Source organism: Sebastes umbrosus, chromosome 9 (assembly GCF_015220745.1).
Source record: "Sebastes umbrosus isolate fSebUmb1 chromosome 9, fSebUmb1.pri, whole genome shotgun sequence".
NCBI classification, from domain to species: Eukaryota; Metazoa; Chordata; class Actinopteri; order Perciformes; family Sebastidae; genus Sebastes; species Sebastes umbrosus.
The window spans coordinates 25,090,582-25,107,735 of NC_051277.1; the positions used below are offsets into that span (position 1 = coordinate 25,090,582).

At 43.3% G+C, this 17,154-nt stretch overlaps 1 protein-coding gene across 2 annotated transcripts in view; it reads left to right on the forward strand.

Annotated features, from left to right (window-relative positions):
* Nucleotides 1-17,154, forward strand: part of efnb1 (ephrin-B1) — a 75,854-nt gene that overhangs the window by 23,866 nt on the left and 34,834 nt on the right. For both annotated transcript variants that reach the window (XM_037779944.1, XM_037779945.1), the window contains one exon: nucleotides 11,035-11,312. In XM_037779944.1, coding sequence (XP_037635872.1) covers nucleotides 11,035-11,312 — 278 coding nt within the window. The remainder of the gene's footprint in view (nucleotides 1-11,034; nucleotides 11,313-17,154) is intronic.

Here is a 17,154-nt window from a genome sequence, read left to right on the forward strand (position 1 = left end):
TGACATGATACGATCAAATGTCACCAGCCTTGAAAGGCAGCAGTCGGTTGCATGCGAGGAGCTGCGGCTCGCAGCCTGTTTAAACGGCGCTGTGTGCCGTTGAGCTTGACAAGCAGTTGATGAGAGATCCTTAGAATTGTGTGTGTGAGGAGGAAAAAGAGAATGCTTGAGTGTGTGTCGGATCGCCGACGTGGCTGTTTGTGAGTGTGTGAAACTGAGGAGAGAGTTCATGAGGTGACATCTCGTCAGCTGTTTGACTTTCCCAGTTTCCCAGGGAAGCAGTTTCAAGAACAATGCAGAAGAAAAACCACCAACCACCGACAATTGAAATGCCACAAGAAAAAAAAACCCCGGCGCTGTTTGTTGGTGACTGAATTATTGCCGTTGCTGGAGATTGGAGACAGGGGAAATGTGTGAGTGACTGCACCGTGCTTGTAGCAGACACATATCACCTACCGGACTCCTCTACCCATCCATCTCCCAGCACTCCTCACAATAGCAGGAATACATTAAAAAAAGAGCGAGTCAGGAAGGGAAGGGGACGCAAGATAAATATTGTGTTAGTGTTTTCCCTCCCCTCTCCGTTGCAATTGTCTCTCACGCTGACAGATGAACAATGAAAGTATTGAACTTTGCTGCGTGCTATCTTTTACTTCTGGGTTCAGAACCGCGCTGTCAAAGCCAGACGTGTTTCTGGCAGAGATTGATTGATTTGCTTTCTGCGCGCCATGTCGTCCCTTTGTTCTCCCAGGAAGGCTTTGGTTTCTCTCCAGTATCCCAGACTCTCTGTAGCTGTGTCATATTAACACCTGTTAACAACATACAGGCTCGTACAATATTGATTGAGCCCCCCTTTGATCAGAAAGTGTGGCTATAAAATTTAAACTAGAAGGCAGTTCATTTTATTTTTGGAAAGAGACAAAAACCCCATATCTCTCTGTAGCGGGACATGTGCTTTAGACGCCAAAAAATAAATCTCCTTTCGAGGATCAATATATTATTTCCATCAAAGCTAGGGTTGGTAGTGTTCTTCAAAAGTTTTTTGTTATATTTGTTGAAATCTGGGGTGAAATATAACCAAGTACATTTACTCAAGTACTGTACTTTATACTTTTTACTCCACTACATTTATCTGACACTTTTAGTTACTAGCTACTTTAAAAATTAAGATTTTTGCATACAAAACATATGAGGAGTTTTTTAACAGTATGTATAAGTACAGCTGAATCGAATATTTGATTAATCGATTTGTCGGTTGACAGGAAATTTATTGCCAACTATCTGGATTCTTTGATGCCCCAGCTTCATAAATGTGAGGATTTATTGCTTTTACTAGTTAATTTATTTTTATTTTTAAAAAATTTGAGGTTTAGGCTGTTGGTTGGACGAAACAAATATTCTGAAAGTGTCACTATTTTCAGAATTTTTACAAACCAAACAATCAATTTGATTACTCGAGAAAATAATCATCTGATTAATCCAGAATGAAAACAAACATTATTTAATAGTTCAAAATGAGCTCCACCTCAACCAACTACAACAGTAAAATCCTGTATTTACGTATATTAATACATGAATAATAATAATCTAATTATACAATATATGTAAAGGATAATGTACTGCGAGCCGATCATTGGGAAATAAACATCGGGGTCCACCCCATTCTGCTTATTACACGGCTACTTGTAGAGGAGTAGCTGTTATTACAGTGTGGTATTAGTCCTTTTACTTAAAGGTCCCATATCATGCTCATTTTCAGGTTTATACTTGTATTTTGTGTTTCTACTAAAACATGTTTACATGCTGTAATGTCCAAAAAAACTTTATTTTCCTCATACTGTCTGCCTGAATATGCCTGTATTTACCCTCTGTCTGAAACGCTCCGTTTTAGTGCATTTCAACGGAATTGCAACGAAATTGCGTTGCTAGGCGACAGCTTGGGTCCATGTTTACTCCCTGTCAGCTGATGACATTCACACACACTGCAACAGGAAAACTAAAACCGGGCCACATTTAGAATATTTACGTTTTAAACCGTGTAATGGTCTAAATAGTTTATATTTGTGACATCACAATTGGACAGAAATCCTAATGGCTTGTTTCAAACACACAGTTTCTGAATACGGGCTGTGTGTGTTTCTCCGTATATTGAGCGTTTAGATAGTTTAACAGTATTTATAAAGCACTTAAACCTGCTTTATAACATAAAAGACGTGAAAAAGCTCACTGTTTACAGCATGTGACCTTTAAGTAAAGGATCTGAATACCTCCTCCACCGCTGGTTGAAATTCTCATTACATCCCGACAGCAATCAATAAATCAAATGCTCTGACAAAAACAAAGGAAAAAATCTGGTAGGCTATCTGTGGCTGTCGAAGGACTGTAATAAACCCGAATGAAATGATTGGACGGCCTACCTGCCTGCCTGCGAGCACTCTGCCCATTCACACATTGCGTGTCACCAGAGTCTTCCTCAAGCTCCTAGCCTTACTCAATTACCTTAACTTAGCTTAAAGGGAGGAAATATGGGGAAAGCTTGCCTTGCTAAATTTGCTTATCTTAGTTTACAGGGTGGAAATATGGGGAAAGCTAGCCTGGCTCTGTCCAAAGCTAACAAATTCGTCCTACCAGCACCTCTAAAGCGTACTAATAACCTGTACAAAAGCCAGAGTGTAAAAATGACACACAGCAGTGTTACTGGGTGGTGCTGGTCAGATTTAGTTACCTTCCAGCGCAGCCAGGCGAGCTGTTTCCTATTGTTTTCTTAAGTCTCTTTAAACTAAGCTAACCGGCTGCTGGCTCCAGCCTCATACTTACCGTACAGATGATGACAGCGGTATCAATCTTCTCATCTAACTTGAGGCAAGAAAGCGTATAAGTGTATTTCCCAAAATGTCAAAGCAGAAAAACCTCATTAGCAATGGATGTCAGGTTTGTTTGGGAGATGTCTTGTGGCTGATCACTCGCTGATTTCATCCCCAGATGTGTTGGTGCCAAAATACTGCTGAGCAGGGGCAACCCTTTCCCCCCCCCGAGCACGAGTTTGAAAAATTAGCTAACTTAAGCCACAAACCGTAGCCTGAGTCTCATCCTCAGTGAGCTTTTCACTCTGCTTCATTATTCAGTCTGAAACTGGGATCCCTCGAGTCATTTTGAACCATGCTGCGATAGGAGGGCAATTGTTGAAAATTGAATTTAACCATGACTGGCTCTATCTAAGCCAAGCAGAATTTAAAAAAACTAATATGGAGCTGTGTGTGCGTGTGTGTGTTTATTAGTACATGTGACGTTGCTGATTGAGTTGCGACATTAAACGGCTGGCTTTTTCTGAGGAATGGTTTCCGAGGGCTTATCGATGGGGTTGGAGATACGGAGCAGAAAATGGCTGCGGGGTAACAACCCGGGCAAGCTGCATGGGTTTGATAATGGTTATGATTCTAGTTTTTCCTTCGCTCCCCCCCCCCCAAGTGAGAGTGAAACACAATCGGGTGAGCGTGAGAGATGCTATTGTTCGTCTGGGAGGTTCTCCTGCTTTCTCCCCTCCTGCTCTGCTCGCCACTGATTACAACCTTGCATCCTGGTCCAGCTCTTGACTCTCTGCTCTGCAGCTCTCAGTCCTGAGGGATTCCTCTCTCCTCTCTCCGACTGTCCAGCCCCCCCCCACCACCACACACACACACACACACACACACACCAACTCTGGCACACCCTCACCCACTCAGGCATGTGGACACACGTATAATCTGCACACAAACACGCTCACGCATACAGTGGGCTCGGGCCAGGCGGGTTTGGCAGCGACTGTAGACTGGGCCTGTGGAGAGATCTTTACGGAGCATGCAGAGCCCATCTGTGGCTGCTCCTCAGCGATGGGAGGCAGCTGGCTCTGTGTGTGTGTGTGTGTGTGTGTGTGTGTGTGTGTGTGTGTGTGTGTGTGTGTGTGTGTGTGTTGTGTCGTGGCCAGGGAAGGAACTAGGGAAGGAGGGAGGAGGTTTGTGTGTGTTTGGGTCATAGAGCACCCCCAGAATGAGGGCTAAACTCAGGCTGAAACTGACCCAAGCTCTCTCGTCTAGCTGAGCCAAATCTACTCTTCTCTTTTTTTCTCCTCTCCTCTTCTCTCCTCTCCCCTCCTCTCTCCCCCCCACCCCCCAGCCCTCCAGCTGGAAGAGCTCACTCCCTGGGATCCGGGGATGAATAAGTGGAGAGGCAGAGAGCAACAGTCTGGGCCTTCTCTCGCTGTCAGTGATACCGTGGATGACGTTCAATCACGACCGCATACACCCATGCTCGCTTAACTCCCCTGCTCTTAGAGAGGGATGGGCTCTGCGTTGACGGAAACCACAAAGGCCATAAGAAGAAACAGATTATGCTCTTTCTCCTCCCTAATGACTTCTGACACTCCTCTCTCGCTCAACAGTCCTCTTCAGCCTGTTTGTCTAGTAGCGACGTCCACTTCTGTCCTCCTCATGGCAAGGCCATCTGGGCGTCATCTTGTTAGCTCATTACGGCCGCCGATGGTGTGATGCTCGCCCTCTCATGTGACTGTGATGGAGGGCAAGCATACTGATCTTGTTTGGTGAGCGCTGTGCGTCCGCCGCGCTCATCTGTGTGTGTGTTGTAACTCGCCTCCTCTGTGCAACTGTTATGAGTCACGCCGAATCTGATTTGCTCTGCATGCCAGCCTGTTGACTGAGCTAACCGAAGCTAGTGTGTGTTTGTCTGTGAGAGAGAGAGGGTGTCTGTGTTCACACGTACAAAAGCAGTTCTCTGCAGGGTGGAATTCAGGATATTCTGTCTCTCTTTTTTCGCCTCTGACATCTTCATTTATGTCCCTCTAATGGGGGACAGCGTAGAGGGAAAACACCCAGCTTTTCTGCTTTTCAGCAAGTCACAGTTTGCCAAGTCTGGCCCACTGGAGTGTAAATGCAACTTGGACTGAGTTTATAGTTTATCCAATACCACTACCCGTTGGCGAGTTTGTCCTGCTTTTCTATAATAAGGGTCAAATCCTTCCTGCTTTGCTAAACAATTCTGGAGCCAGATGGGTTCTTGTTTTGCTTAATTTCAGGATCCTTGTGTTTGTTCGTGTGTCTCTCTCGCTATGTGTGTGTGTGTGGCCCGCGCCAGCATTGAGGCGACTTGTTTACCGTGTTTGACATGTGAGGAAATCGGTGTGTGTACACTGCGGGGCGAGTGTTTATGTGTGTGTGTTTATAGACAGGCCTCCCTAAGAACATCTGCCCCCTGCGACAGCCCTGACAGAAGCCAGCTATGTATACAAGCCGCCGGCTACATGCGCAGACCTACGACCGGCTCACCTTCCCGTGGCTTCACCTCGAACGCTTAGAGGGAGACGGCTCAAAACCGGTTTCAGATCACGCAGCCGACAAGTTCAAGTTCACGTGACTCGACAGCATCGTAGATGTGCGGTGGAATTCTCATGAGCCGCACAAACACACAGACAGTTTGATGGTACGTGTCTCTCTCCCAAGAAATGATCACGCTGTGTCAACAGTGGATCTTAACCACACATCAAGAGCGAAGCCATTTCCAGAAGCCGCTGTTTGAATGTTTCCATTGTGGAGCCGAGCGAGCGTGAAGCTCTATCTTGATGGATCTGAAAGCGGTTTAAGGCAGAAACAGTCCCCGCTAGCAGACAATTACTTAATATTGATTGACTTGAATGGGAGCGGGATGTGTTTTTACCCTGTGATTACACAAAACGTAGACCGCCTCAGGCAAGTGAATCGGCTTTAAATCCCCGCCGCTATACGCGTTACACAAGAGCTCAACTACAGTGCTCTTTGCATAACTCGGCTTTGTGTTCTTTTACGGACTTAAGTGTAACCCTGTCATGTGGGTGAATCACTGTGATGTTTCATGGGAAGCCGTAAAACGCAGCGGAACTGTAATCCTATGGAATATTGATTGAAACGGCTGTAAATATGGCTGCTGTGTGTAAAGTGTCATCTGTAATAATAGAGGGGGGAAGCAGCCACACTGATTTTGTAGATAATGTAAAAGAGAAATGATAATTGGTGAGGGAACACTTTTCCTGGCGTGATAATTACCACGCTGATAGCGAGGGGAATAGAGTACCTGTTGTGCCGATGATTGTGTGTGGAGTGTTTGTTTTTACATGATGCATTCGTGTGCTTTAAAGGCCAGAGGGAAAGAATGAAATATGGGCTGCAGAAAACGAGACAGAAAGAACGAGATGTAGCACCTGCATCCGGTCTGTTGGCATAGATGGATCGCCCTGTATACGTAGCAGAGAATAACTGATTTTAATTAATATGTATGGCATGTTCTGCTCAGGAGGAACAAATCAATTTGAATCCATTCTGTTGATATGAGCCGTTTCTGCCTCTTCTTTCTCTCACAGTTCCTGTGTCTCGGGTCCTTTCATTCAGCGGCCGAGGCTGCCTGCCAGCGCTATGCTCGGGGCCGAGGCCTGAGTTGACTGGACGGGGGTGGAGAACATGGAGGGGGGGAGGGCTGGTTTGAGGCTCTGTAAGGGGCTTTGAGTGGGCCTTAGTGTAGGCGGCGTTTTATATGAAAGTCGGCAAGGGCAGGGCGCTTGAATAGGGGTGGCTGGGAAGTTGGGCTGGGAAGGTCCAGGATGCACCCCACAGTGCTTTTGTGCGCTCTCACATCCGTGTGTGTGTATGTGTACGGGGAGGTGGCGGTGGTTGCGGTGGTGGTGGGGAGGGTGTAGCATATGTGAGATCATGTGCTCATATTCACCAGTGGAATGTAAAAAGAGAGAGGAGGGGGGTTTCTCCCCTCGCCTCTCTTTTCCTCCGCTTTAGTTGTTTTCTGTTCTCTCTCCGCTGTGCTGTAGCGTAGGCCTGCCTGTTTGTATAAGCTCTTTACAGGATTGAGCTCGCCGTGGAGCCGTCCAGATGAAACAAAACCAATCTCATTTGGTTGTTTTGAAAATGATTCTCTTTATTGTGTTTGGTTCGAGGCAGATCCACCTCGTTTGACATGAGGGGAATAAAGGTTCCCTCGCGTTCGGGGTCATTTCCCAGGAACATCGTTTGTATCCGAGCCGCTCTTCCTCTGTGCACTCGAACCTCTTTCATCAACAGGTCTTATAAAGTCTCCAGACAACATGAATGAAAGATGCAATTCAACCTCTCTTTTCTCCCCCCCCTTTTTCCCTTTCGACCTCCTCAAAAGTACAATAATCTTCAGTCACTCGTCTCCTCCTCTCAGTTGCGTGTGGCTGTGTGTAGCACCGGAGTGGCGCTGATTAAGCCAACAGAGAAGACAAACGGGAGACAAAGTCCCAGCCCACCAGTTTAGTTTCACATCCTGGACTGGAGCTGGGCCGCAGCTTGCCAAGTGGAGGGCTTTTAAACTGGGCTAAACACTAATTGCTGCCCTATTTCTTTTATGTTGCTTCTTTCCCATCTGCGATGGCGCTTCCAGACCTCCACAGCAGCCAGAGCCTCATTATAGCAGACAGTTAACAAAGGCTGGGAAACAGAAGCGGAGAATTCACTTAGGATAGCTATCTAACCGCCAACCAGGAGGCTTGCTCGGAAAATTGAATCAATGACAGGGGCCGGCTTGTGATTAAATCCTTCAGGGATATTAAGATATTAAGATTTTGGAAATCTTAATTATTCATCTAAATTGTTGCGGCCCGCTTTGATAACGGAATGAATGGCTTGTAAAACCGATAAATGGGGTGTGAGGCTCATTGTTTTATTTGAGAGCGGCGCTTTTAAGTCATTTTAATGCTTTTGAATCAGAACATTTGTGGAAAAAAAGTTGCCAATAATTTCCCGACAAAGAAAATCGAAAACACCTACTTGTTGAGTGAAACAAATAAAGGTTTAATTGTGATGTTTGCCTGGTCGATCTTTTTTCCCTCTGGTTTTCTCGCTTGTTTTTCTGTAGGTGTTTTTTTGTGAGTGTGGAGAGAGAGGGGGAGGATGGAGAGAGGGGGGATGAGAGGAAACAGAATGAGGGAAATGTTGAGGAGGTGAATGAGAGGGAAGGATAAAGCGAGAGGGAATGAGATTGGGGAGCAGAAATAGAGGGGGCTGAGATTGGGGGGGAAAGGAGGAGGGGGGTGGTCAGCAGCAACAAAGCCTAATGTTGCCATGGAAACTTGTTTATGCCTCACTGATGCATCTTGTAGATCCAATTAGAGGCTGATTGTGTCCGTGTCTTCGTGGACACACGTACGTGTACCCAGGCATGGCGCGCACACACACATGCATGAAAACATATGTACGCTGATACACACACACACACACCCACACACACACACACACACACACACACACACGTGAGCACATGCAGAGTGTTGCTGCTGAAAACCAGCAAATTGTTAGGAGAGGTAGGACAAAGCATCGCCCGCGTTCTCTCTCTCTTATCGGCCCTTGAATTAGTGCAGCCCCTCCCCTCGCCCCCGTGAGCTTCAGACAATGGCGTGGAAATAACGTCTCACCCGCTCCTAAGCCCCGGTCCTATACCCGCGCATGCTTTCATGACATCATACGCAGTCAAAAAAAGTAGTGGGGGTTGATGGACAGGAGTTTGTAAATTTCATGTTGCGTTTATCTCTTTTGTGAATGAAGTCATTTATTAGGTAAAGCCCTTGTCCTGGAAGAATGGCCATGCATGTTGAAAAGGCCTTAATCCAATCATGTTCATTTTCATGGGGGGTATTTCTTCAGAAAATTGGACTTTCTAAATAGGGCTGTCAAAGTTAACGCGTTAATGCAAATTAGTTTTAACGCCACTAATTTCTTTAACGCAATTTGCGAATTTTAGGTTGTAGCGGGATCAGTTTTAAAGCTAGAGTGAAGATACTGGTATTATATGAAACTAGAAAAACCTAAGGAATCCATTGGTACCAACCATGTCATACTAGCTTGTCGAGAAAGAGGCTAATAACGCTCAAAACTTTCTATACATTTAGGGAAATTTGTTTTAACGCCACTAATTTCTTAAACGCATTAACGCAACTTGCGATTTCGGAGGTTGTAGTGGGCTAAGTTCTAAAGCTAGAGTAGAGGTACTGGCATCATATGAAACTAGACATAAAGGAATCCATTAGCTTGTCATGAAGGAGGCTAAATAATGCTCCAAACTTGGAAAAACTGGCATGTCCATTTTCAAAGTGTTCCCTTGACCTCTGACCTCAAGATATGTGAATGAAAATGGGTTCTATGGGTACCCACGAGTCTCCCCTTTACAGACATGCCCACTTTATGATAATCACATGCAGTTTGGGGCAAGTCATAGTCAAGTCAGCACACTGACACACTGACAGCTGTTGTTGCCTGTTGGGCTTCAGTTTGCCATGTTATGATTTGAGCATATATTTTATACTAAATGCAGTACCTGTGAGGGTTTCTGGACAATATTTGTCATTGTTTTGTGTTGGTAACTGATTTCCAATAATAAGTATATACTCACATTTGAATAAAGCAAACATATTTGTCCACTCCCGTATTGATAAGAGTATTAAATATTTGACAAATCTCCCTTTAAGGAACATTTTGAACAGATAAGAAATGGGTGATTAATTTGCGATTAATCACAATTACATATTTTAATCGATTGACAGCCCTATTTTTAAATGATCATTTCTTACAATAGCTGGCTGTTTGCCACTGTTTATCATCGGAGGAGGAGAGGATGGTGATCTTAAGCCTCCCTACACTTACACACTCCTCTATCAGGAGGCATCGCAGTCCTCCCTTCCGTCCCTGGGCCCTGTCTGAAGAGTCAGTTATTTAGTGGTGAAATGATGTGTGTGATGATGAAATGAGGGGCTGCAGATAAGGTGAGATTACACTCTGAGAGAGAAGAAGAAGGGAGAGAGGGAGAGAGAGAGAGAGACACAGAGAGAGAGGCCCGGCCCCTGATGTCTTGTTAAAACGTGAGGGATCAGGAAGAACAACAAATGCATTGCGCGCTGCTAAATCCTGCTTAAATCCGCTGGCATGGGCAGATCTAGCAGATAGCCCCGCTGCTGTGCTCGCTGTCTGCGACCACAATACACACACACACACACACTCACACACACACACATACATAAACACACCCGTGGTCAGTCCGGCTGTCTGGGTTAATGCTTGGCTAACTGGGACAGCAGAGCTGAACCATGTTGACATTTTAAGCCTCAAACAAGTCCAGAACAATGATTCAGCCCGTCTGCCCCCCCTCCCACCCCATCAGACCGCAACCTCAGCCCGTTTTGCTGACCGACTCGCACACACACACACACACACACACACCCATGTGGACGTGCATAAACACACACACCACTGCCCAAACACACTGCAAGTACCCCGTCGCCCCCTCTCTTCACACACACTTACACACACAGACTGGGCCTCCTCCTGTTCCCCACCTTTAGTGAATAAAAGAGAACAAGAGCTGATCTGATTGAGTTGGCAGCAGAGAGCGAGGCGGAGAGGTACAGTAAGGCCCCGATGGATTATCTAAATCCTCCAGAAGATGATCATGGCGGAGGGAAGATGAACTAGGAAGCCTCGACCTTCCGGCTGACCCCGCTTGTTGTTTTTCTCCAGGAACTCGGACCTCTGAAGTAGCAGCAGCGTAGATATTGTGTCGAAGCACGGGGTCTTAAATGGAAGTCCAAAAATATGAGAAAAGAATCCGTGGCATTCTTTGGATGTAATCCTATCTGTAGCCACGTCTGCGGCGGCCATTTTGTGTCTGGCCATCTTGTTTCCCTCCTTGCAAAACTTTTTGGTATGCTTTGATTTGGATCCAAGCAGAAACTTTCAGAGGATTTGTGTGAAACGCTCTGTCGGCTAACGCTGAACAATGTCAAGCTGCTACATGTAGTGTTTTTGTGGGGGTGAATTAACTCCGCTCTGCCTAAAAGCCCATGCCAGACAAATCTAAACCCATAACTCCTATAGCTCAAAGTATTAAGATTGTATAAACTGTTGTTGAATTATGTGGCGGCTTTTTCCAGACTTCCTTTATTATGTGTTAGTAACAATTCGTCTTCCTCTTTTTTGTCTCGTCCCTCAGGTTTGTGGCCGGAAAGGGCCTTGTGATCTACCCGGACATCGGGGACAAGCTGGACATCATCTGTCCCAAAGGGGACCAAACCAGAGACTATGAGTTCTACAAGCTGTACCTGGTGAAGAGGGAGCAGGCGGAGAGCTGCAGCACAGTCCTCGATCCCAATGTCCTCGTCAACTGTAACAAGCCCGAGAAGGACATCAAGTTCACCATCAAATTCCAGGAGTTCAGCCCCAACTACATGGGCCTGGAGTTCAAGAAGAACGTCAACTACTACATCACCTGTGAGTTTGTCTCAAAAGATGATTTATTGTTGATGTTTAGCTTTTTAACCTTCATTTAAGCAGCGACGCGGAGAGTAATAATCTGCTTCACACTCAGTTACACACAGTCACACCTGGGAGTTTCCTGGTAAGACTGTATTTTAATGGTCGCTGCAGCAGCTCCATAGCAACAACTGCCTCTCTTACGGCACAGTGGTAGTTGGCGTCTAGGGAGGCAGAGTTCAGGATACAAACCTACAACCTTGACTGACATTTACTCAAGTGCTACTTTACTTAAATACAATTTTGAGGGACTTTGTCTTTCCATTTGCACTTCTACAAACGGAAAATTCTACATTATTATAAGATTATCTGACACTTTGTTTTACAGGATCTTCATTTCAGAATAATTTCCTAATAATTACTTAGTAGGTAATACTAAGTAGTTACTTAGAAGTTTCCTGAATAGAACTACATAATTAGCTACTCTTTATTTGGAACACAGATACATTATCCAGTTGATACACCTCCATTTAATTAATTCCAATTAATTGCTAATATAACCCAGAGTGTCTGGTAGTCAGGGCACAGCAGGTCAGCTGGACATGCAAAAATGTGAAAGCAAACAGTTCAACATATATGGAGACTAAAGTTTCCAGTGATAAAATAATAATGAGCAATAGTTATTTGGATTTAAAAGTAGATTTTCTTTTAGGGGAATTCCAATTTTCCCTATAAATAGCACCAAATTATATAGTTATTACCTGGAAAATGCCTAGTAAATGACAAGGAAATTACGGACCTGTAAAATGAGACTTTACCTAAAACACAATTTTGAAAGACGCCATTGTGCTTAATGAGTAGGCCTACTTTTACTTATGACACTATAAGTACTTTATGCTGATAATACTTCTGTACTGTTACTTAGGCAGCATTTTGAATGTAGCTTTACTTGTAATGATTATTTTTTTTTTTTTTAATCGTCCTACACATTACATACATGAAATTTGACCTCTGCATTTTACCCACTCTAAGCATTATAGGAGCCGTGGGTCGCTGTGAAGCTCCCCGCTTTGTGCTATTACTATATTTACTGAAGTAAAGTCTCTGAATACGCCCTCTTTACTAAAAACACATGTTAACATTGTGAACACTTCCCTTTTCATACTATTTAGACACAGCCTGTTTCTGGTTAATTCATTATTGCTAACTTATTGAGGGTAATATTATGGGTAACGATTGAATCATAGTTTTGCAGTTAAATTATATCCTTTACCAGTATTTGTGGATATAAGAAGAGAAACAATAGTAACAAAACCATAAAACCATGTACATACTTTAAACGGTAGAGCATTTAAACAATTTGACACATCACCACAACTATTTAATTTTTGAATGCGGTGCAATATTTATTACTAGTAAATTTTAAAAAGACAATCACTTAAAGCAGCAACACAGTGATTGAAAGAGCCAGCTGAAGAAGCCCTGCGCTCCCTCGACTTCTTCTGATACCTCAACAATTACCACTGATTCTAGTGGAGGGGTCCGAGGAGCCGATGTAACCACAGGAGAGGCTGATTTTATGGTGTGCTCTGGGTCCTCCTCCAGGATTGTCTTTTTGTTTGTGTCCTCCCTGTCCTGGACATCAGCCATGAGAGGAGGTTCAGTAGGTGTAGATGTCCAGGGAGCGGGCGGAGGTGACACTTCAGCAGAGTTTGTCTCTGGACTCGTGGTCGGCTGCTCCGTTTCAGGCAGACTGGCGGTCAAGACGTCCTGCACTGCTGTAACAGGTTCAGTAGGAGGAATCATTGGAGCCTGAGTCACAGCAGAGTCCGGTTCTCTGGTGGGCTTCAGGTTTCCATCCTCCCTGGCCTAGACATCAGTATTGGATGGAGGTTCTGCAGGGAGTTTCAGAGAAGCTGCAGAGTCTGGTTCTCTGGTTGGTTGTTGGTCAATCAGGTGGGGTTGAGGTGGCCTCAACATCATTGATAGATGGAGGTTCAGCAGGGGGTGTCGTAGAGGGTGAAACCGCAGGAGAGTCCGGTTCTCTGGGCGGTTCTAGACCGACCGGTCCTGATCTTTGTCAGGACAGACTGGACCACGTCATCCCTGGTGGAGCGGGAGATGGTGGCTTTGCATTCCACAGCGGCGGTGAAAGCCTCTGAGACTCGGTCCAAAGCGGCCTTTGTTACCACTGTCTGGATGAATCAGACATTTGGCTGAGTTTCTGGGAGGGCATATTTAAGAGGGAGCGAGAAGGAGGAACCCAGAAGCCCCACAGGACTCTGGGAACAACCTCCAACACCACCTAATGAGGACCGAGTCTGGAGCTGGGAGCCTCCTTCTGCTTCTTCAGCTTCTTCATTTTCTGGCTGAGGATCTAAACGTATGCTTTTGCCGTGCTGAGGACTTTGGGATGTCTGCAGGTTACAGTCATTAAAATTAATGTTTAAAACCCTTCAGAATATCACAGATATATTAAAACCACTGTAGTATAACTGTTAGTAAATATGTGTCAAATACCATTTGAAAAATTACCTCACTGAAAACTTGGAGGTAAGGCCCCTGGGGAGTCGAGGAGCGAGCGGGCCTCAAACTCAATGTCCCACATTTTGTGGCTGACATTTACTGCCCACAGCTGAAACAAGGAATTACATATGAAGTGCAGTTTTGACATATTTAAAGGATAAAATCAGCGTAATGTAACAACTTACTGTAAACTCATATAAGTCCTCTTGGGATTCTTGTCTTACCAGCGTCAGCAGAGATTTGACATCCTCATCAAACTCCTCCAACTCAAACTCCCAAAGGCTTCAAACAGAAACAAAGCAGAAGCTTTAGTTTTACTGTTACTCTCTACACCATCAGAGTAACTCACCGTTCTTTCAGTGTACTTTTGCTCTCCTCGAAAATGAGGTTGAGCATATCTTCAGCAGTCACCTGAGATGAGATCTGGTTTTTCTGCTGAAGCCTCAGGAGTTCCCTCACCAGTGCAATCTAAAAAAGCAGGGAGATAATTCATCTTTAAGCATGACAAGACAGAGTTTATCATAATTTATTTTGCATGTTATATTAATGTGGGCTTGGAAGGATAGAAGGTCTTAACTGAGATGTGTAATTGGTCAAATTCCTGCAGGGCCCGCTCATATGTGGGAGTATCAAACAGCTCCTTTAAAGAGAATAAGATATGTTACTTTTAGTTTTAGTCACTTTTTTAAAACACATCTGAAAATGTTTTAAAGTCTAATATTCTACACTATGATTTTTCTTTTAAACTTTTTTCAACATATTATACTATGACTTTTTAACATACTATACTATGACTTTTAACATACTATACTATGACTTTGGTGACTTTTATTGACATACTATATTATGACTTTTTAAGATAATATACTCTAACTTTAATTACTTTTTTAAACATACTATACTATGACTTTTAACATACTATACTTTGACTTTTTAACATACTATACTATGACTTTTTAATATACTATATTTAGACTTTTTAACATACTATACTATGACTTTTTAACATACAATACTGACTTTTTAACATACTATACTATGACTTTTAACATACTATACTTTGACTTTTTAACATACTATACTATGACTTTTTAACATACAATACTGACTTTTTTACATACTATACTATGACTTGTTTCGACATCCTAAGTAAACACAAAAACTCTCACATACCCTGAGGGGTCCGTAGACTCCTCTGCTTCCTTCAACAAACTCCATTGTTATTCTGTTGCTGTATGTCACAATACAGAGCAAATAAAACAGCCAAAGCGACAATGTAAATTCGACAAGAGCAAGTTCAACGACTCAAGAGAGTACTAACAAAGGAAACACCTTTTTAAGAATCCTGTTTTGTTAAATAAATTCTATAATCACCCTATTGTGAAATGATGCAAACATAATATATAAAAATGTGGTCATCACAACCCCAGTTGATGTTCACAACAGCTGCCATTAATTACATACCACCGTTTTGCTACCTAGTGAAATCCTCTGATATTTTTTTGCTGTAAAGGATAAGGCTGATGATATTTTCTATATTTTCTAATTGTCAGCAAATCCCATGAAAAGGCCAAAAACAACAATGTATTTATCTTACTAACACACATTGCCCGAGAAGCAAAAAGCCTAATATAGATAGCTGCTACCTCTGTGCCACAGAGCTCCATTGTTGTCCAAAAACTATTAAAAACACATCAATAAGCCACACTGTAGGACAGGGTGACATGTTCCTTTATTACCATGGACCCTGGGCTCTGTAGCTTATTCTGAGTCAATCCCACGTATACAGTACACTGTCCTGGCGCTGTAAACTCACTAAAGCAACAAACGTTTATGAATCCGCAACTGGAAATAGTCCCAAAAGAATGCATTATTACCCCCGTTTGAGTAGGTACGAAAAGTAACACTTTTAAAAAAAAACAGATAAAAGTCATTTTATTGTTTATATGTTGTTACAGATTAGTTAATTTTCGTTGTGATCAACAACTCCAGGTAAAACAACGCAACATTATTATGTATCCACGAGATCTTTTGCAGTTCTAGTATGTGTTGTGTGCTGTACGTGCTGACGTAGTTAGGCGTATCAGACACGTAGGGGCTTGGAAAAATTACTTTCGGAACAGCTCTCCCTCTCTCTCTCTTGTTAGCTCAGTAGCTGCAGAAGCTAACATACGGTAGCTCAGTTCATAATGCAGAAGACAGTGTTATTCTAGAGGTTGCTTAGGCCTTTTCTAATTACTGCTCCAGTTAGTCATTTCCTACATTTCCTGGAGTGACTTGAACAGTTTTTTCTAAAATGATAACATCTGGTCTGAGGATATTGTCAGTTTGGGGGGGGGTTCTGCCACATCTGTAATTGATTCCTGTCTGAATCACTGAAATGATCAGAGATGATGGTGATGTTAGAGATTCAATGTCTAAACTAACATGCAACAAGCTGCCTCAAAGAACTGCACAGTTAGAAGTCAACAGACGCTCTGCAGGCCATGAGAAATAAACTGATCCACTGCTCATCTACTCTTATGAAGCATAATATATAGTACTGTTACATATACTATGAGTTTTAGAGTTTATTTATTTATTTACCAGGGACAGAGCACATTAATCAACATTATTATTACCTCAATGTAAATGTGCCAGAGTTAGCTGAAGAGTCTGTTTTGTCTGTCCTGGGCAGGTTATTACAACATAACATAACAAGACATAATTAACCTTTCAGTATTTTTTTAAATATCCATAAAACTAAAATATTCATCTCCTCACATTGCTTTCCCCCCTGAATATGGATATAATGCTTTGTTGGATGATTTAACTTTATATCTTTCAAAGTTTGTGAATACTTCAGGAGATATAAAGTTTAATTCCTCCCATGTTAAGAAAGTAAAAACAAGCTACTTTATGTTTTATTTTCAAAAGAATGGCTTCTTTATATCATCATCCCTCTGAAGGAAAAAAATCCATGCTAAAATAAACCTCGCATATGTTTTTCCTTTGACCCGCAGCAGTCCAATTGGTATTTGCGAACTCTCCCTCAAAGCCAGAACGCGGGGAAGCATGAAGCTTGTGATGTTATCAAGCGACAATTTTTTGGGGGCCGCTCCTGTGGCAACATATCATGTGGACTTTTAAGAAATATTTCTTTGAGCTTTATTACACCCACATGTCTTTTTAGAATACACCTTGGGCATTTCTGGCGTCTGCTCAAAGTTTTCCTAGCTGGCTGTTAGCGGGGCCGCTGCTCCACATATTGTCTCCTGATTACATCATAAATATTTTAACTAACTCTATTAGTGACATGTGCGTGGGCTCCCATCTTGACTACAGTACGAGCCGA